At 42.7% G+C, this 22,414-nt stretch overlaps 1 protein-coding gene across 3 annotated transcripts in view; it reads left to right on the plus strand.

Annotated features, from left to right (window-relative positions):
• The window catches only part of EGF (epidermal growth factor), a 97,853-nt gene that overhangs the window by 69,146 nt on the left and 6,293 nt on the right, over nucleotides 1-22,414 (plus strand). For 2 of the 3 annotated variants that reach the window (XM_036269075.1, XM_036269068.1), the window contains 7 exons: nucleotides 2,679-2,798; nucleotides 6,953-7,069; nucleotides 7,749-7,874; nucleotides 11,381-11,503; nucleotides 13,327-13,471; nucleotides 17,825-17,992; nucleotides 22,067-22,184. In XM_036269075.1, coding sequence (XP_036124968.1) covers nucleotides 2,679-2,798; nucleotides 6,953-7,069; nucleotides 7,749-7,874; nucleotides 11,381-11,503; nucleotides 13,327-13,471; nucleotides 17,825-17,992; nucleotides 22,067-22,184 — 917 coding nt within the window. The remainder of the gene's footprint in view (nucleotides 1-2,678; nucleotides 2,799-6,952; nucleotides 7,070-7,748; nucleotides 7,875-11,380; nucleotides 11,504-13,326; nucleotides 13,472-17,824; nucleotides 17,993-22,066; nucleotides 22,185-22,414) is intronic. The other variant, XM_036269084.1, reaches the window with a different exon arrangement.

The following is a 22,414-nucleotide window of genomic DNA, read 5'->3' on the forward strand; positions in this document are numbered from 1 at the left end:
CAGTACCAAAGATAATTTAAATTTTATTACAAAATTTTTTTAAATTTATATTCATCTGATAGGTAGGGTGTAAGTTAGGTGAAGGATTGATAGCAAATAAGTAGATCAATCTGTCCATGGACTGGAATTGGGTATTTTGGATTTTTAGAATTTTCTATTCATTGTTGCAATCTTTTTAGCTTCCGGTACCCTTTACACTCTTAAAAATGATTGAGAATCCCAAAGAGTTTTTGTTTATGTAAGATCTATCTATCATCTATCTATCTATCTAACTATCTATCTATATTTTTGTTGTTGTTAATCCTCACCTGAGGATATTCTTACATTGATTTTTAGATAGAGTGGAAGGGAAAGGGGGGGGGGAGAGAGAGAGAGAGAGAGAGAGAGAGAGACATTAATGTGAGAGAGACGCATTGATCGGTTGCCTTCCACACGACCCCAACTGGACAGGGGGCGAAACTGCCACCCACATACGTGTCCTTGGAATTGAACTTGCAACGTTTCAGTTCATGGGTTGATGCTCTAAGCACTGAGCCAAACTGACCAAGGCTATCTATCAATATTTATATTAGAAATTAAAAGTAAAAAAATTCTAAAAATATTAAAATTATACGAATACTCCATTGTATATGAGCATAACATATTTTTATGGAAATAAATGAAATAATTATATTTTCCCAAGTAAAAATATGCAGTTAGAAGAATGGCACTGGCTTTCTGTTACATCTTTAATGTCTGGATTAGTAGAGCAGCTAGATTCTCATCTGCTTGAAGGTTAAATCTGTTGCTGTGTTGTTTTGGTTGAAGCCTATGAAGAAAATTTGGCCTCACAGAGACACAGAGTTAGAAAAGGGAGGAATAGTTCATATCTTTTTCAGATGCCCCTTTTTGTATTTTTTATTCTATACTATGTCAGAACTATACAGTTGGTAGTTTCTTAGGGCTTAATTGTAATGTGGAAGCTAAAACCATATCAATGAACTTTTTTTGTCTTCTGACACATTAAAATTCAGTGGTCTGTTTTGTACTTTGAGTGGCTCTTCTACTTTGCATGATTTGTTAGCATTATGTTTTGGTCATTTGAAAATTTAGTTGAGTTACACAGATCTTTCCATTGTCACATTAATATAAAAATATCACATTAATTAATTATTATCATCAAACTCATCAGAAAAGCCTTTGAGTATTGGGATTTTTGTCAAACTCATGGGAGTAGAAAAATTTTCTAGAATTCTACTTTTTACTTTAAAGTTCAAATTTTATTATTGCCAACAAGTACTGTGAGTTGTTTTCCTTGAAGTGACAAGCTCACTTCATTCATTTTTCAAAATATGCCTGCCAATATCCAAGTGTTTATAACATAGTTTATCAGTCATTCTTTTAAGTAAAATCACATTCAGTGAAAAAAGAGACAAGTTTCAACTTGCAACCCAAAGAGCACACAAGTGATTTTCCTTCAGACAACCATCATAACTCAGTATTTTCAGAGATTAATAAAGTGTCTTATATGTTCTCCCCATTTTGTTATACAGAATATTAAAGAGCCAAATGTTCCATGGTCAAGATTTTTAAAAATTAATAATTCACACTCTTCATTATGGATCTTCTTAAGTGAAAGTGGAGTCTGTGTGTGTGAGTATGTGTATGAGTATGAGTCTGTGAGTGTGTGTGTCTGTATGAGTATGAGTCTGTGTATGTGAGTGAGTCTGTGTGTGTGTGTATGTGTATGTGTGTGAGTCTGTGTGTGTCAGCCTGTGTGTGAGTGAGTCTGTGTGTGTGTGTGTCTGTGTATGAGTGTGAGTCTGTGTGTGTGAGTCTGTGTATGTGTGTGAGTCTGTGTGTGTCAGCCTGTGTGTGAGTGTGTGAGTGAGTCTGTGAGTGTGAGTGTATGTGTGAGTGTGTGTATGAGTGAGTGTGTGTGTGGGAGTATGTGGCAGTGAAGACATGACTACTAGTAGAGTTTGGTACCATAGCCTTGATTCATGCTAAGGCACTGCATTTCTACCCATCGTTGCATTTGCCCATCAGTATCAGTGCAGACACAGTGAAAAAAGACAGATAACATCAAACTTATTTGCCTTTTATAAAAACAGTTTGACATTATGGACTCCATGCAATGGGACCCCAGGGATCCATGCAACATACTTAGAGAACTCACTTGGTGTTTAGGGGATCCATCTCTCCCATGTCTGGGAGGTTGCGTAGGTCCCACACCTCTATAAAATGATGGCTTGTTTCTGCCCCTCCACATTTCTAAAGACAAGAAAATCAGGCTAAAACCAGCATTGAGAACAGCTTAAAGAAGGAGTATGTATGGAAGGTCGGTTGGGAAAATCACCTCACTCATTTTCCCTTGTAATGGCAGTCTGTGATTTCAAGCTGAGTATTAATTCATTAAGGATTCTGGTATTTTACTCTTAGTATTTTTTATTAGTACCTAAAAAGGTCCTTTCTTCCCCTTTGGCTCCCCACTCCCTCGACCATCAGTTGCATGGGATGGTGTGGTACAGAAGGTGAAGTTTTCTAAGTCACCAAGACCCTGATAGTTTCTTTGAATGCTCTTACTATAAGAATGAGTATGAATTCACAACCAAAAAATAAATAAATAAATATAAATTAAATAAAACTTTTCTTGAATCATAAAAAATAAATTAATTTTATCTGTTGACCTTCAACAGGTAGTGAAGCGGATCTAAGTAATCAAGTAATGTCATCGGACATCTTATCCAGTAGTCAAGGGTTTGAAGATAATATTACAGAATCTCAACATACGCTGGTGGCTGAAATCATGGTGTCAGGTACGAATAGTGAGTTCTCCAGTACAGCTTTGATGCTGACAATTTCTACCCTACCAATTAGAGAGTCTGAATTATCTCTAAATTAATGTTGACTGAATCTACACAAAGCTAGTGAAACCAAACTTTGGACTCCAACTTTGGTCCTTCTCTTCTGAACCATGTGCCTGAGAAAGATGCCTCCATATTGAATTGAACATGAACTTTACTCATTGAGACTCTTTGGACTGAATCTTCTTGGAGGAACTCTAACTTGGGAACACAGGTGAAAAATAAGGCAGAACAGATTTGAGTGATTCCCTCTACACCTAGTATTTTTGGTCTTTGGCCCATCTAGCTGTACTTCCATTAGGGTGAAAGTAGATAGTAATTGATAAGAAAATACAGATTGTTTGCTTCAGCCGTTCCAGAAAGTCCACAAATAGCAAATGTTAGATTTTTTTCTTATATATGGTACATTTATCACCAAAATGATCAGTTATTGGCTCAGTATCAACAACTTAAGGGGACCTAATTCTTCTATATTCTATATTTACTCATGAGGTCAGTGGTTTTCAAACTGGATTCAGCTCAGTCGTAGGTCTTCTGAAAACCCTGCCCCTTCTCACTGTAGGTCTCTGCCCTTCAATCAGTACAGCTGAGTAAGACTGTAACAGTGTCTGTGACTAAAAATATGTTTGGAAACTGCACATTAGGACATTACACACACTTACCAAAGCTTTTGTGATCTGCAGGCTAGTTTGTTAATGTGTGAGTCCTTGGGACCTCTTACCTCCTCTTAAGTGTAGATTTTGATAAAATACAAAGAAGTAGATATTTTTAGTAATGATAATTTGTATGGAGCTTTAGAGTTTACCAGGTACTTTATCCCCTAATTTGATCTTTATCATAATGCATCATTTTACAGATTTGAAAACTAAAACTAAGCTACATGAAGTTAGTGACTTGACCAAAGATTTTAAAAAATTATGACCAAATAATTAATTCATGTCAAGAAAAAAAGTACTGAAAAACATTGTCACATTACGAATATTATTCATTTAACAACTATTTATTTGCCACACACCATGCTAAGTGCTAGGGATGCCGTGATGAGCTAAATATAGCCCAGTCTCCAAGGTCACAATCTGATGTGGAGTCAACAATATGATGGAATAAAACAATATAAGTATTAGCAGTCAAGAAAAACACTCAAAGTCACTAGGGATCCCTGGAGGTTCATAAAGCATATTTTGAAAGATTAATGTTTGGAGGACTCAAAGGCCAAGATGAATGACAGATAGTAAATTAGGCACATGGCAGGGATGCAGGAATGACGAAGTGGCCACAGATTTGGAATGCATGTATCACAGGCTATGATTGGCTTCTTATCTGGAGACTATACTCTGCCTTGTGCAGAATAGATGGAATTGATTGTCTTGGTGAAAAATATCTAATCTGTTCATACCTGGGTTGTGTTCTATTTTGCCTTTACTTATAAAGTTGTAGTTCTACCTGTGTTAGGCTAAAGTGTCTATACTAAAAGAGTTTCAAAACTCTGTACGGGATTTTAGGTTAATATATTTTTACTCCCCAATAACACACAGACTGATAGGTAGCGAGATATGTGAACAATATGACAAAGAGATTCAATCATAAAAAGTTTTATTGTCAGCCCTGGCTGGTTTGCTCATTGGTTAGAGTGTCAGCCCACAGACCAATGAGTTGCGGGTTCGATTCTGGTCAAGGGCATGTACCTCGGTTGCAGTTCATCCACGGCCCTGGTAGAGTCATGTGGGAGGCAACCTGTCGATGGGGCTCAATCACATCGATGTTTTTCTCTGTCTCTCTCTCTCTCCCTCTCTCCCACTCTATCTGATAATAAATAGAAAAGTATCCTCAGGTGAGAAATAAAAAAAAAAAAGTTTCATTGTCAAATTTACTAAAATCATGAATTACTTCAAATTCCTGAATAAAATTTAAAATTTGTAATGTGACCTGTTGGGCCTTAGATGAACTAGCCCTTACACACTTCACCAACCTAAGTGTGTGCCCTTCTGTCCTTGGCTTTCTGTGGCCGCGCCAGTCACCCCGGTCTTGCCTGTACGGGGCAGGTGCAGTGTTCCTGGCCCACAGTGCTCCTAACCCCTCCAAGTCCTGCAGATCCTCGGGCCTCGGCTGTTTGAGCTCTTGCTCAGATAAGGCGAGAGCTACTTCAGTTCTCTTAGAGCTAGGTATTGTGTCATGAATAGTGCTTATCATACCTGTACTTCAATAATTAATTATACAAGAAAGCAGAGCCCTTGTCTATGTTCTCCACCACTGTATTTTTGGCCCTTACTAGGGTCTGGCACATATTGGGGACTTTTGAATAAAATTATTAATTTTACCAATAGGCCCCAGAATCTTGTCTAGTGTGATAAGGCTCATTCTGTTTCAGGCTGGCACAGCATTCTTTTTTATCATCCTTATGTAGATATGCATGGTATTTTATAATTCTCAAAGGAGTTTTTGAAAATAATTTTCTTCTTCAAGCTCTTGCAACAGTCATGTGAAATAGACTGGACAAAAACTGTTACCTGCATTTTATTTATTATTTAAAAGAATTTCTTTTTCTTTATTGATTTTAGAGAGAGAAGAAAGGAGAGGGAGAGAGAGATAGAAACACCGATGAGAGAGCTCATTGAATGGCCACCTCCTGCATGCCCCCCACTGGGGATTTAGCCCACAACCTGGGTGTGTGCCCTGACCGGGAATCGAATTGGTGACCTCTTGGTGCAGGTGCAGGTGTCAACGCTCAACCACTGAGCCCCTGGCCGGGCCTGTCACCTGTATTTTGGAGGAGAGCAGTGTGAAGCCGAGGCATTCCTTCTCTCCACAGCTAGTTGGTGGCAGAAGAATTTTGGCTAAAGCCCACTCCTCCAACAACTGCATATCCATTGCTTTTCATTATGCAGAGCAGCCTTAGGGTTTGCAAGTTACCAAAGAATCCTGAATCATATCTAATTTAAGATCATTGCACAATGATTTAAAATGTCTTGAGTAATTAGATACTGTCCACCACACACTCTGAATAGCCTTGTGATTTGGAAACTAGTCCTCAGATAAATGTCGAATCAAATGGGTAATTGACTTAGTCTGAAGTTATCCATCTTTAAGAGTCACGAGTGACACATTACCAAGCAAGCCGGAAAAGTATGTGTTCCCACAAAAGAAATCTTCCTCAAATAGCTAAGCAAATCAAAAGCATTTACCCAATGTCTGCGTTCACGTGGCATCAAATCCTACTTTGATCATTTAACGTTCTTTAAATTTATGAGCAAGTTTGACCTCTTCTATACTCAGATGAGCAAACTTACTAGTGAATAGAGAGATGACAGTTTATATCCCGCTGTGGTATGTCAGATCACTCCAAACTCCACAAAGGAAGAGGCATTTGGAGAATGATTATATATATAAGTAGTTAAAGAAAGAAAAAACTTGCTCATGTTTATGGCTCAGCATGCAACTCTGTCCCCTGGGGCATTTGCATTTCAATGGCGTATGAAATGAAATGATCCATTTACAGCGTTTAGTTTATATGGCTCATGACTTTATAAAAGCGCCTTGAGGTTTGCAAGTCACTGCATAAATCTTGATAATAAACATATATTGTGACATACATATTCTATTATATATGAAACATAATTTTAGTAAATTGACAATAAATCTTCATGATTGAATCTCTTTGCCATCTTAGTACACAGAGCTCCGCGCTATATATTACTCTGTGTGTCTTTGAGGGATATGAATATATTGACCCCTTTTATGTCATAATGGTTGGGAATTCTCAAAGAAGCAATAAACCTTTTGAAATTTTAGTCCATTTACTCCTAGCAATTTTATCATTCAAATTTTAAATGCTTTTAAAAATTGTAAATAAGCTCACACTGGGCTGTTTGAACACCAAACAGTTTTTTAAGACTAAAGATTTGTTGAGAGCATGTAAATGGAAACATATGTCTTGCGGGTCCTTTAATATGGACATGGCTTCTAGACCAACAGTGTTTCTCTTTGGAGGCTAATCCATTCCAGAACTTGGAAAAGGACTCACTGGAATGTTCTGTAGAACCTAGAACATTGAAGCCTATTTTTAACTCTGCGGTCTGGAAATAACCTGAGGGGTTCTCTGTTTGCAGATGAAGATGACTGCAGTCCTGCGGGATGTGGTCCACACTCTCAGTGCGTTTCAGAGGGAGAAGTTGCCATGTGTCAGTGTTTGAGAGGATTTTCTGGGGATGGAAAAGTATGTTCTGGTAAGAGCAAAGGTCAATGCACATAATTGTGGAAAACAGTGAACCAGAAACATTTGATCAGATCCTATGGGTCCAAAATCTCCAGACAGACTTATATAATTAACAGGATTGAATAAATTATTTAGTATCAGCTAAAAAGATAATGGATGGCATGTATAGAAAATACAAAACATAACATGTTGTTACACTACATTAAGTTGATGTTAAACTTATATAATATATGCAGTTGACATCAAGGAGAATTTATAATTACTTTCAGAAGCATGAATTTGAGATAAGTCAAATTTATAAAATCAACAATTCCAATAAAAACACAGCCATTTTTCCCCCAAAAAGCTTAGGCCACACATTTTAGTTTAATAAATAGACTGTGATGGATAGGCTTCTATTTTATATTGATAGCCTCAAAGTTACAAGCCAGCGATTACTGTAAAAATCTCAGTCCTTATGGTCTGAAACTCTGGCACAAAGTGATTGATTTACACATACTTAGCTAATCACACATGTGAGAAATCTGTAAAAATTGATTAAGACAAACGTTACGGGTTTTCATTGCATTTGCAAACAGTCTCTGTAAATAGCTGAATGACCATATATAAGATTGTGCTTATTCTTTCCTGATATCCTCATTTATACCAGCATTGCCTATGTATTTCATTAGTTGATCATCTGCCCACAGATATAGATGAATGTGAGCTGGGTACCACAGTTTGCCCGCACCCCTCCTCCGAGTGCATCAATACTGAAGGTGGCCACGTTTGCCGGTGCTCAGAAGGCTACCAAGGAAACGGGACTCACTGTCTTGGTAAGAGTGTGTGTGCCAAGGTGAGTGGGTGGAGGCAGACCTCAGAGAATCACGAAAGGCTCTGGGTGTGGTAGGCCAAGAAAAGACAGGATATGACTGGGGTGACATACATGTTAAAACTAAAAGCGGAGTGTGTAATCTGTTCAAACTGACAGCTTTCAGTTCTTGGCACAGAGCCAGGTTTGTGTCCTCACGCTGTTCTAGTCAGTGACAGCACCCTGTGCAGTAATGGGCCCCTCTGTCTTTCTAGTTCTGTTCTCTGGGTTTCAGTGACGCTAGAGCTTCATCAGTGCTCCACACCTTGATCCCTGGCTGGTGCGGCTCAGCGGTCAGGCGTCGTCCCCTGGACTGAGGGATGTGCAGGAGGCAGCTGACCCGGTCCCACTCTCACATCAATGCTTCTCTTTCTCTCTCTCCTTTCCTCTCTCTCTAAAAAACAAAACAAACCCAATAAGATATTATAAAAACTAAAAATAATACTCCATACCTTGAGCCATCATGGGGGGAATTAAACAACATTTTCTTTGTCACTGAATTTGTCAGTTGATCAAAGGTGAACTGCAGAGCTGATACAGGCTTTACTGTGTGTGTGTGTGTGTGTGTGTGTGTGTGTGTGTGTGTGTGTGTAAAGGAAAGGAGGTACAGTTCTGTGAAAGGGCTTTTTGGGTGATTCATGATAATTTCAATAGATGAAAGACTTAAGCCACTGACATTTAATAACAAATAATGAGTGATTAAGACCTCTTTCCTAATCGCCACCCTCTGCCAAAGTCTGGGTGTGGCTTGTTGGGCGGGCGTTCGCTCAGTTGAACGTCTTATCGTCTTATCGCACTCGGGGTGTCAGTGGCACAGCATCACCCGACAGGTGAGGACCTGCCTGAAGCCATCCTGCCAGCAAAGTGGTTATCTGGACGTGCACAGGGCTTCAAAATGTTTCTGAGTATTTTCTCTTCCTTCTGAAACATAACAATCTTTTCACAGTGAGGGGCAGATACCCTGATAAGAAACTAAAATGGTATTGCTTTCTCCCACATATTGAGGTTAAAGATGAAATATCAGTCAGTTTTCTGGATCTGGTTGATTTAAATCAGACCTTTATCAGATTAGTTTTGTGGAGTCCACAGACATCTGTAAATGCTATTTTAAGCACATATTTGGCTGTCAGTCAGGAAAATGTCACTGCTTAATTAAGCAGGCTCATAGATAATTTAGACAAACAGGCTTTATATTTAATTTACTTTGAAGAGAAAGGAAGGCATACTTTCTTGAATGTTTAAACTCATTAGACTCTGGATTTTCACTCTGTTACTAACCCAGCTCCTTCCAGTAGCAAATATACCATGGGGTTGTCATGGCCTAGCCTGTCCCATAGAGGCAGTGAGCTTGTCCTGTCCTCTCCCCCTCCCTCCCTCTCCCCTTTGTCCCCCTCCCTCCCCCTCCCTCCTCCCTCCCTCTCTCCTTTGTCCCCCTCCCTCCCCCTCCTTTCCGCTTCCCTGTCTCCATCCCTCTCTCCTTCTCCATATCTATATACACATACATATATATTAGATAGATATAGATACAGTGCTATATAAAAGTTTTGTTATGCTTATTGTAAAGAGTAGTTGTGCTTCTTCTTGGCTGGGAGTATCTTTGTTGCTGCTTCTTGCAAAAGCTCTCTCTTACTCTCAAGGTGATAGTTCATAGAGATTGTGACAGGAAGTCAGTTTTTAAAAAGACTCCATTTGAGCCATTCAGGATGGCAATTCATTGGGGGCAGATACTTAATCAGCCTGTGCTAGTGCAGAGGCGCTGTACTGGGAACTGTGAGGAGTACCAAGATGACAAAGGCAGTTCTTGCTTGCAAGGAGAATGTGATCGAAAAGAAATACAGCTGTGATAAGTGGTGAAGAAAGGTATGCATTATAAGAGAAGTAAAAACTACAGTGGAAGTCCAGAACTGGAAGAAATATCAGTTTGAGGATTTGGGAAAGACTTCGTGGAGGAATCATTATTTTGGATGGACCTGAGGCATGAGCAAATTTTTCTCAGGCAGACACGTGAAGGGGTAGAAAATAGGCTGGCTGAGCACTACATGCGGGTTGGATGTGAGGGAAAGCAGAAACTGAGGCTGGTAAGGCGGTGCCCTTGTCTGCGGCACAGACTGGGTGGCCTACACAAGACATTTATTTTCTCTCAGTCCTGGAGGCTAGATGTCCCAGATCAAGGTGCAGGCTCCCTCGGCTCCTGGTAAGGACCCTCCCTGGCTTACAGATGGCTGCCTTCTTGCTGCACACACAGCCTGTTCTCTGTGGCTCATGGAGAGAGACAGAGAGAGAGAGAGAGAGAGAGAGAGAGAGAGAGAGAGAGAGATCTGGTGTCTCTTCCTCTTATAATGACACCAATCCTATTGGATCAGAGTCCCATTCTTACAACCTCATTTAACCTTGTAGGCCCTTTCTTGGAATACAGTCACAATGGGGGCTAGGGATTCAACATATGAATTTTGGGGGATACAATTAAGTACATCACAGGTGGGTTGGATACACTTGTGAGGACTAGAATCCGAGGGTTAGTCCTTGGGGTTTTACTTCTCTAAACCAGCACTGTCAATAAAAATATAATGTCAGTCACGTATGTAATTGACAATTTTCTAGTAGCCACATTAGAAAAAGTAAAAAGAAACAGGTGAAATTAATTTTAAATATATTGTATTTATCCCAAAATGTCCAACATATTAACATTGTAATACATAATCAATATAAAAAGTATTAAGATAATTTACATTCTTTCTCATTTTGGTGCAAAGTCTTCAAAATCTGGCCTGTGTTTGCACGCACAGCACCACGTGGACTAGCTGTGCCCAGGTGCTCAGCACAGGCCTGGGCTGCGGCCCTAGGCACACAGCCCCTGGCACCAGAAAGCATCTGAATGGAGCGGGGCAGTGATGGGAGGTGTGGTCCAGGAAGCATAACTGGGCACAGGTGTTCAGGAGTGGAGTGGGGGAGAGTGGGGTGCAGGGAGCCCAGTAAGGCTGTTCTTACGTTCTGTAAAATCGAAGAGAAGAGGGCTCTAAATGTGCGTGTGAGGGTAACTGAGAAAGAAAAAGGAGGGTAGCTGGGAAAGAAAGTGCTGACTCAGCTTATATTTATGTTAAAAAGGCCACGATGTGTTATTCGCTATGATCTGAACTTCTCCGTGTTTGCCTGGAGGTCGCTTACCAAGCTCCAACTTCCACACTGGGCTGCTTGTGTGGGGAAGCTCCCCTCCCTTGGAACAGTAGGAACATCATTCGCCTGTGTCAGGAGCTGGCCTGACCGGGCATGCAGCCTCACGGCCTGCTCATCTCTCCGCCAACATTCCTGATACACGTTTTGAATCTAAAAATGTGCAGGGCTCAGAGAACCTGCAGCATGACAGGAGTCCAAGAGGCTCCCCTTCTAGAACATTGGGCTATCCGATTGTATGACCCTCTTTCCTCCCCTATACCCCACTTTTCTCTTCCCTACCCCCTCTTTTTCTGGCAGATATCGACGAGTGCCAACTGGGTGTGCACACCTGTGGGGAAAATTCCACCTGTACAAACACGGAGGGAAACTACACCTGCGTGTGTGCCAGCAGCCTGCCTGAGCCCGGATGGATTTGCTCCGGTAGGTTGGTGGGTGATCTAGATCCAGGGGGAGGAACTTGATTCTGATTGATTCTGTACCCTTGTGTATCTACACTGGAGAGTCTAGAAATCAATTGGTTCCATCAGGCTGTTGTGTTTGTTTTTCCTGATTAGGTTAATGCTGGGTTTGAGAATGTGCAGTGGTCTGTTTTTTGTTTTTGTTTTTATATTTGATAGTATCCAGAATAGATCCATTTTTATTACTCAACAATTCAGTAAAGGTAGTCAGGTGGTGGTCTTTAACAATGCAGCTGATGTCCTGGTTTGTAATGTTGATTTCTCAAGCTGCTGAAGAAGCTCTACAGGGCCAGGCAGGTTGGGGAGGATGTCTGGACTTTTAGCATTTTGAATCACTTTCAGAGATTTAAAAATATCACTTCAAAAAGTCAGTATTTCTTGATGTGAATTAGAACTCCAGCTCTTTTTTCTTTCTTAAATGTTCATAACAGCCAACTTCTGCCTCTTGAACCCTCTCCCCATAACCCAGTAACTTCTCACCATCAGCACCCAAGCAGGGGGCTGGCTTCAAAGACCCTGGATCGGGGCTCTTTCCTGTTACTATTTATCCCAACAGATGTATCCTCAGCTCTGCGGGCAGAACACCTCCTAATAAAGAAAAGTTCTGCACTTGCTTGGGCCTTTATTTTTTCTAACAAATGACTTTCTCAAATAATTTGCTCTTCTTAAAGGTATTGGAAGACTGCTCATATTTACATAGTCAGCTACACACTCTAATGTTTTCCTTTAAAGAGCAGTGGACTGTTCAGTGAAAGGGACTTCACCACTTTGGCATTTCCTATGTATGGTAACATTTCCTCTCTCTCAGTGGGACTAGTCTTGTCTTTGAGGTTTTCCCTGAAAGATAGATAGTTTTTAGAAGAAATCATTGTGCGGGAGGAATTTCTCAGACTCCCAAAATACCGGGAGCAATGGGCTATGTATGGGTAGGTGGTTGATAAGCCATAAAGAGATACTGTGGTTCAGTGAGACCCTCTTAAAGCTAGCTGTCATTTCACACGGTGTGTGTTTGTGGATGACAGATGTGCTTTTATAATGAGATCAGTGACTCTGCATTCATTCGGTGCCTTAGGATTGACCATTCTCTTATTTGCCTTCAATATGCTCCATGTCAAAAAATCCTGAACCTAAAGAAAGAATGGGTCTCTTCTCGGTGAATAACATGAAGTCTGGTTAGGAAGGTGAAACTGTTGTTGCTCTGATAGTTCTGCTGTCACTAAAAGACACGATATCACAAATCATTCACAGAAACTAGTTCCTGATACTGGGACAGTTTCCCCTGCTATCCAAAAGCTGAAATGAAGTCAAGTGAAAGAGTGATTACTACCATTAATTTGTATAGAAAGTTTTTGCGCATTCCCAGACCCCCCAAATAACCTACCGAATCATATCAAATATGCTAAATTACACCCTCAGGGGCTCTTAGGCCTTTCTGATTCCTTGGGACGCATCTTGCTAACAGGTGCACAAAATAAACACAGATGACACCTTGATGCTCACAGGCAAGAGCTGTGGCGGCTTGATGCTGAGATGCGGACGGCGGTTCCCGGGGAAGGAGCTCGGCCACTCTCGCTGCTGGGGTGCTGAGGCCTCTCTGAGGGCTCCTGCAAAACCATGCTGGGCGCTATTTTCGCCTTTCTTCCTAAAAGTGAAAATCCTCTTCGGGTTTCTTTCGGTTCGAGAAATCAGGCACCAGTGTCATCTTTCCTCAGGTAGAGTGGAGGCTTGTACCTGAAGGATGCCGATGGCTTCAGGAAATAGAAGGGATGTCTTTGATTCTTCCAGACTCGACTCCACCCCCTCCTCTCAGGGAGGATGACCGCTCTTCCGTGAGAGACCGTCACGCAGAATGTCCGCCGTCCCACGCGGGGTACTGCCTCCACGGCGGTGTGTGCATGTACATTGAAGCTGTGGACCACTTCGCCTGCAAGTAAGTCCAGCCGCCTCGCCCGTGGCGCCCACAACTTCCAGCTGCTCTGTCAAGTTTATACGAAGGGGCATTTTCTGTAATTAGGTTTCTCCCGAGGGAAACATGTAAACGTGCAGGTATAAACTGTGTGTGTGTGTGTGTGTGTGTGTGTGTCCCATCTCACCTCGCACCCCCGCAGCTGCCAGTCCTAAATATAAACGCGAGGAATGGGTGATTTTCCCTCTTACTTAGATAACTTGATGTTCCTACTGGTACAGTCGGGGAATTCAACTTCTCATTCTGGTTGGAAAATTTAGATTTGTGAGGGAATTCCTTAAAACGTTGATTCGTTTTCTGTCCCATGTATGGAGAGCTTCCACGCTGTGTTTCAGAATTTACAAAAGTGCTGTATATATTCACACTGGACTTCTTGCCTTCAAGTCTCAAAACTCAAATATTTACATACATATATATATTTTTTCTTAATTTCCTAATAGTTGATGTTTACACTTTTGATGTTTCATGACAACTGCCGGACGCCGCCACTGCTGCCTTTGGCTCCCTTTTGTCCCCGCGATGATGTCACAGTGGGCAGTGTCAGCCTGACCCCTGTGAGCGGGACGCCCCCCTGCCGCATTCAGAATACCTTCCCCTTGGAGCCTTTCATAGAGAGACATCGCAGTGTCTATTCTGCTGCGATTTTACTTTTTGTTATGTTCATGTTTTGAAGGCAATATGAGGGAATCCATCGATTCTGAAATATAAATAGGCCTCCTAATGCTAGACTCCTGATTCACTAATTTTCTCTGTGCCCAAGGAAGGAGCGATAAAATATTCTGATTCTCATGAATAGATGCTAGAAGTTGGAAGGTTTTTATCACTGTATCAGTGGTAATCAGCAGAAACATAGTCTAAATTATGAGAAGAATTAAGTTATGTGTAGTGACAAATTGTATGGCCTTGCATTATAAATCGTTGTCAGCATGACAAGAATAATTAAAAATGCTCATGAATATTAGCAAAAATGACTCAGCTCTAATAAAAACCTGTTTTCATATTCATATTTGTGTGCTATAATTTTCTAACCTGAGATAAATCTAGTACTAGTTATTCTTGATTTTGACAATAAGAACCAAGTAGTTTTACCTGCTTATGGTTTCTTATTATCCCAAATAATGAAAGTATGAAAACAGATATCCTAGTTTATTAGGTCATCTTTTGTTTTTATAAAATATTTTATGATAATATGAAGGGTACTGAAGGGTTAGGTATTGCAATTAGTACATTGTGTTCATTTGGACCTGGTAGTGTCAATTAATTAAATGGTTTATAAACTTTAGCACTTTGCTTTTCTTTCTGTCATTAGAATATCACATTCCTCTGATAATGTTTTAAACAGACGTTACAAAATGACCAACAGGAAGGGGAAGGGGGGAACCACTGGGGGAAAAAAGGAGAATCATTTGTAACAAAAATTAATCAATAAAAAAAAAAACAAAAACAAAATGACCAACAGGAGACAAGACTCAAAAATACTCTCAACAATAAATAAAAATAAAATGAAATAAGCTAGGACTGGCTTTCATGTAAAAAAAAAAAAAAGCGATATTGAAAATATAACAAGAGTTCTCATCAATTTGGATCATAACTTTGTTTTTGAATTCTACATTTAATAAAACTGATTTAATCAGTCAACCCTTCCCTCTTCCTTCCTGGTGACCTCACCTTGTGTTTTTTTATCCTCACCCGAGGACATTTTTGTTGTTGTTGTTGTTCAGGTAGAGCGGGAGGGAGAGAGAGGAACAGAGAGAGAGAGAGAAACATCGATGTGAAAGGGACACATCGAGTGGCTGCCACCTGCACGACCGACCAGGGCCGGGGACAAACTGCAACTGAGGTACGCGCCCTTAGCGGGAACCGAACCCAGGTCTCTCAGGACCGCAGGCCGACGCTCTAATCGCTGAGCCAAACCGGCCAGGGCGTTTTTTTAAAATTCCATAGTGACACATCTCTAGGGAGCTTACCAGTCCACCCTTTATTAGAAACACTTCATAGGCAGCCTTCCACATAGAGTGTTCCCAATGCTGCGAACAGGTTTGTAAAGGGTGCTCTTTCTTTGCTTGGAAGATAGGGACCCCGGCTGTCTAGGGGTGCAGGAAGGGAGAAATGGAGTCTCCATGTGAGGGGCTTCCTCAGAGGTTCCCTGGACTGGAGACTCTCAAAAGATTCCAAGCCTTCTGAGCGCAGAAGCAGTCCTCACTTATTCTGGTTTGCCTCTGAGCCAACCCTCACCCTTCTGGGCAGCTCTTCAGACCGAGACCCCCCAGCGCTGCGCTGTGAACTGTCTCATGAAAAAAGGGTCACGTGGTCAAATCCTTTTGGAAAATGCTACATGCACTAGACTTCGATTCTTGATTCATGGCACACAACGTGTGAAAAAGTCTTCTTGGCCCTTATGTAGTCTAGACTTTCTTGAAATTATTTGACTGGGAAACTGAAATGTATTTGGCCATGGAATCTTTTGTTTTAAGAGAAGAACTCAATAACCCAAAGAACTAGTGGCGCGCAGGCCGCCCTCGTGAACTTGTGAAGTGCTGTCCCACGCTCTGGGTTCCTGTCAGCTCACAGAGGCTCTGATGCACAGCCTACCTTGGCCTCCAGGACCATCACCACATGCTTGGTATATTCCTTGAGACCCTAAAAATCTGAGAGTATTCGAAGTGTGGCCCATTAATATCCAACAGTTTAAAATTGTGTGCTGGGCATCGTTAGTAAATGGTTATAGATAGTCTATAACCAAAGATAGCTAGAATGAAAACAGAGTCCAGGGGAGGCTGGAATCACTTGGTAGACCTGTAAGCTTCCCACCCTCAGATCCTGCCATCTCTTGCCTGGTTGGTTCTAGAAGAACAGCTTGCAGAGGTGCATGTTGCTTAAAGCCCTTTTTGGAAGCAGCCCAGTGAGGTAGGAACATAGGCACTGAAACCGTTTGAATGGGACCTGCCGTTCCCTAGCTGAGTGACCTGGCACAAATTACTTCACCCCATTTGAGCCTCGCTTTCTTCATCTGTAAAATGGGAATAGGCCATCGAAAATAAGTAAAAGTGCCCAGCACAGTGTCAAACACATAAGGTGCTTAACAAAGGCTCTATCCCTTCTCTCCTATCTCTGAAAGTGACTCGCCAAAGCTCCTACGACCAACTCAAGGTAGAAGAGGGCAGACCTCGATTCAGGGGGATTCATCTAGTGCTTTTTTCATGCTGTCTCTTCCTACCATGGGGTCTGGTGTCAGTCCTCAGTTCTCATTCCTTCAAGTCCTTTGGAATAGGGTGGCTGCAAGAATAGACAGATAGCTGGTTCAGGGCCAAGAGGAAGAAATTCCTAACAGGTGAGCATCACAAAATATTTAGTAGGATATTTTTTTTTTTAAAATTTTTTATTTATTTATTTATTTTTTTGTTACAGATATTTTACCTTTTTACCCCATTGGCACCCCCCACCCCACCCCCCCTCCGCCCTGTCCCCGGCTTAGTTGTCCATGTCCATTGGTCATGCATACATGCATATAAGTTCTGTGGTTTATCTCTTCCCACCCCCCCACCCCCATCCCCTCTTCTGAGGGATGTCAGTCTGTGCCCTACTTCCATATGTCTGGGTCTAGTAGGATATTTTTTAAGTTTACACTCTGGTGAAGAATAATACACAGTCGGTGCAAGATGCCAGCAGTTTCTGGAAGCACGCCCCCCAGCACTCCCGGTAGATGGCAGCATTGTTTCATTTACTTTCATCGGAGGCTCCCAGGGTGCTGGTCGCTGCTGGTAACTCTGACGACCGTCTCACTGGCGAGGTAGCGGGGCGTCTGCCTGGAGCCCTCTTTCCCCTCCACTTAGTTCCCTCCTCGAAGAAAGCAGGCAAACGCGCGTGTTGCCCTGAAGGCGTTTCTCTTGGGCCCGTGGAGACTGAGAAAGATGTTTCCTCCGCAGACTAGGCTGCGTTCCTCGTTGGCGTTAGGGCGCAGCCGGGCCTCAGGCTCTGCGTTCACCTCCTCCTTCCGTAGACCTGAGATCTCATCACAATCTGGCCAAACCTTTGTTCGAAGCCGTCTCGGCTCCTAGGGCAAAGCTGCCTTGTGCTGGTCTTAAAGGTCGCTCCTCCGGATTTTAGCCCCCGAGTAAGTGATCGTGCATCGCTGCGCTGCGGAGCCTCGGAGCGGCCGCGGGGACCCCGCACCGGGCGGGGCGCTGTGGGCCGACCCGCCGGGCAGTCCGTGCGCCCCGCAGAGCTGGGTCTGGAAACGCCGAGGCTCGCAGGCGAGTCTGAAAGACAGAAAGACAGAAGCGTTTTGGCCTGACCTCTGTTTGTGTGTCGTCACAGCTGCGTTGTGGGCTTCGTCGGGGAGCGGTGTCAGCACAGAGACTTGAAGTGGTGGGAGCTGCGCCACGCGGGCCACGGGCGGCAGCGGAACATCACGGTGGCGGCCGTGTGCGTGGTGCTGCTCGTCCTGCTGCTGCTGCTGGGACTGTGGGGCGCGCACTACTACAGGTGACGCTTCTTTCCGCGGCCCCTCCCGGCCCCTGCCGGCCCCTCCCGGGACGCCTGCCTCCTTGAAAGGACGTCTGCACCCTCACCGCTCGTCCCAAGTGGGGTGACAGTGAAGGTCAGCCGCGCCTGGGGCAGGGTTTCCCTGCCCGGAGGCAGCAGTGGTTTTACTTTTCCTTCTTCCATTCCAGTCCTTGTCCACACACCTGTGCAGTTTATGGGGCTATTTAATGATTCATTTAAAACAAATTTGATCCACCCCCAAGTTTTTATTCATTTATTTTTGTTATAGATATTCCCCCCCACCAGACACTCTCCTCCCCATCCCCCCCATCCCAGCATTGTTGTCTATGTCCATTGGTTATGCACACATGCGTATAAGTTCTTTGGTATATCTTATCCATCATGGTGAATTTTTGTATTCCACTTTTTTTCTTGTACCTGTATCCACCCTCCCCCTCCCCCTCTCAGCCTGCACAACTGGAATTATTTTCATGGTTGCCTTCGATTGAGTTGATTTCCCACAAAGCAGTAACTTTTGTTCAAGCAAATCAGGATCATCCCCAACTTGAAAGGAAGTTTCTGGTCCTTGGAGTTTGTGTTTTCAATAATTTCAAGTTAAAAGTTAAAAACTGTGAAATAATACTTGTACATTTAGTTTTAAGGAGTTGACACCACCTTAGGGTGAGGGAATAGGCATCACAGTGCTGATTCTTTATTTTCTTAACAACTAGGACCGTACCCTCCACTACCCTCTATACTGAGAAGCCTTCTATGTATGTACTGTAGAGTTTGTGCTGTACAAAATCAGTGAGTCATAACACTTTGGGGCCGAAGGGAACTTGACTGAATTATCTAATTCGATCTCATCATTCTATGGCTGAAAAACCTAAGACCCACTTAACTTAGGTTCCAGTTCTCTGGGAACATACAGAATACCTGCCGATAAAAAGCCATCCTCACTTACTGTATTACGGAGAATTCAACATATCATTCAAGATGTGCTTGTCTGAGATCCTGCTGTATCCTGCCATAGTGGTTAAGAGTATGGGCTCTAGAGTCAGACGGCACAGGTTCAATTCCTAGTTCATGCTTAAACATTAGGAGCCCTGGCCAGCGTGGCTCAGCTGGTCGAACATCATCCTGTGCACCAAAAAGTAGCTGGCTTGATTCCTGGTCAGGGCACATGCCTGGGTTTCAGGCTCCATCCCTGGTGGGGACATGCAGGAGGCACCCGATTGATGTTTTGCTCTCACATTGATGGTTCTCTCTAGTTCTCTCCCTCTCCCTTTCTCTCTCTCTCAAAATCGATTTTTAAAAATCTTTAAATAACACTAGGCATGTTCCCTAACCCTTGTATTCATTAATTTTCTTTACTATAAAATGGGAACAAGAATAGTACTTAAGAAAAGAATTTAATGTAGGTCTGGCATTTGGGATGTATCTGTTGTTATTATGACTTTCCATGGACTGTAATTTCCCCCCAGAGTCACATGTTCCAAACCCTTTTCTATCTTGAGACATAAGATTTTCAGGCACAACTTGAAATCTTAATTCCCACTGAACTACATCAGTAACCATTGTACTTCGCAGCCTAGTATTCAATCACTACCTTGGATGTCTGTGGAAAGAATATTGAATAATCAGTGCTTTGTCCCATCGGACAGAATGCCAAAAGAAAAACAGATGCTTGACAAATAATGGTGTAGAAAAAATTGGGAGCGAGAAACATAAGTTTAAGTGTTTCATAATTATTAAATGTTTCTCATTCGATGTGCTATGGCATAGTAAGTATGTTTCACCTTCCGTTAATGTTCTTCGGAGCTCCGGACTGAAAGCCAAGGGCAGACCACAGCCTTTGCTTTTTTTTTTTTTTTTTTATATCCTCACCCGAGGACATTTTTCCATTTTTTGTTCAGATAGAGCGGGAGGGAGAGAGAGGAAGAGAGAGAGAGAGAAACATCGATGTGAAAGGGACACATCGAGGGGTCGCCACCCGCATGACCAACCAGGGCCGAGGACAAAAAGCAACCGAGGTACGTGCCCTTAGCGGGAACCGAACCCGGGTCCCTCCGGACCGCAGGCCGATGCTCTAACCGCTGAGCCAAACCGGCCAGGGCCAGCCTTTTCTTACTTAGATCTCAAAGACCAGCTCAGCTGAAAGATGACGATAAACTTCACACAGATAAGAATGTCTTCAGCCTCTGACGCCTGTATATCTAAAATCAAGTGATAAGGACTACTTCTTCCAAAAAGAAAACTCATCAGATCTCGTTTTTCTTTCTTTTGGCTGAAATGCATCCGGAGTTGTGAAATTTTTTTCTGAACAAATCTATGGTTATTTACTGAGCAGTTCTGGTCAGAGGACCTGCTTACACCACCACGAATTTTCAGCTATGTTCTTGACCACATTTGTACTGATAAGGTCAAATTAAACTGCTGTCTAAATATTGCCATGTCACTAAAGTATGCCATTGAGGTTTTTAAGTTCGGTGCCCTAAGTGACTTTCTTTGAAGAGTCAATTATTCCTTACTTTGTATCAGTCCTTGACGGTCTCATACAGATTGTGACACTGTTTGTCTCATATATCTCTCAAAAGATTGTTTGTAAAACTAAATACTTTTTAAAAGTATTGTATCTAGATTTTTTAAAATGACAGGAAGTATTCTGTCACAAACTGTAACTTTGCAACTTTAGAACTGATTGTAATCACCACTTCCTTCAATTATTTTCTTGACACCTTTGGTTAAAAATAGTAATAACCCTGGCCGGTTTGGCTCAGCGGTTGGAGCGTCGGCCTGCGGTACAGAGAGACCCGGGTTTGGTTCCCGCTAAGGGCACGTACCTCGGTTGCAGTTTGTCCCCGGCCCTGGTTGGTCGTGCGGGTGGCAGCCACTCGATGTGTTCCTTCACATCGATGTTTCTCTCTCTCTCTCTCTCTTCCTCTCTCTCCCTCCCGCTCTATCTGAACAAAAAATGGAAAAATGTCCTCGGGTGAGGATAAAAAAAAAAAAAAAATAGTAATAACCCCACACCGATTCCTGGAAACATCTGTTACATAAAATTCACAACGCCTGAGATGCGGCTTTCACGGCAGCTCCTACCTCTGTGTGCCCTTGTGCAGATGTCCAGGCAGGCCTGTTGGACTAGGGATGCCCTCCTAGAGGGAATTAGGCTGCTGTGGACCCAAGACAGCAGCGCTGTTTGGGAATCTTGAGGCTGGCTGGTGGTCTTCACCACATATCCTTTGTTGCCTTCACTCTACATTATATACATGATACATTATATCCGTCTCTCCCCCTCCAGATGCCACCGCTTTAATGCTCCCTCCCTTTCTCCCCACCCCCCTGCTGCATAACACCATGCATAGTATAGACTTAGTGCTTAATATTTATCAACCAAATAGCGTTTACAAAACTGCATTTGGGAGCAGGAGACCTAGTCTATTTCCTGGCTTGGCAGCTATGAGACAATGTGCTCTTGGACCTTCTGCTCCTCACGTTCTGTCACCTGTAGTGACTGTGGGCAGATCGCAGCGAGCCAATGGAAGGATCCCAGGCGCGGGGTTAGCCGTGTGCCTTGGGGAGTCACTGCTCTCTTCCAGCCCCACTGGCTTCACTTGTAAAATGGAGCTAATATAGTGTGTGTCACACAATTGCTCTGATGCTATTCCCATATAGACTGCCCTCCTCCCCACCAAGTTGTAAATCCATTAAGGTAGAGATTCTTTTGTTGTTGTTGTTTTGGTTGTTGTAGCCCTAGTACTAGGACAGTGCTGGGATATAGTTAGTGTTCAATAGCTATGCCCATGGTTGAGTGAATGCATGACTCCCTGTCCCCCTCCACTCTGCCCGCCCCCCAGTCTCACAGAACCTTGGAAAAAGTGAAACATCATCCGGAAAGTTCTGCAGAAAATAATGCCTTAAAAACCCAAAGTTGTGTTTCTAGTTTTCTTTTTCTTCTCTCCCATGCATTTTAAGTACCTAAATTTCAGTAGCCAACATAGTTGTCCCTGAGCATCACTGAGTGGGCTAGTGTTTTGCTTTGAGATGGTCTCACATTTTGTTTTATTGCAGGACTCAGAAGCTGCTAACGAAAAACCCAAAAAACCCTTATGAAGAGTCGAACGGAGAAGTGAGCGTTAGCAGACCTGCAGACAGAGAGGCTGGGATGTCCTCTGGCCCCCAACCTTGGGTAATGTGACCAAAGTACATGAAGCAAGAAATTGACTTTACATTAATGCCAGTTCATTTTTTTCTCTTTCTTCTGAGTTCAAAGAGAACTGGAGGCTGTTCTAGGTTCCAGTGGGTGTTAATATTAGCTGGTACCACAATAATGGGTGGGCCTGGGGGTGAGGAACTCTGCCCTTGGTTAAAGTAACCCAACAGGGTACAATAGTGCCATAATTTCATGGCACAATAAAT

This window comes from Molossus molossus, unplaced genomic scaffold (assembly GCF_014108415.1).
Source record: "Molossus molossus isolate mMolMol1 unplaced genomic scaffold, mMolMol1.p scaffold_m16_p_1, whole genome shotgun sequence".
NCBI lineage: Eukaryota > Metazoa > Chordata > Mammalia > Chiroptera > Molossidae > Molossus > Molossus molossus.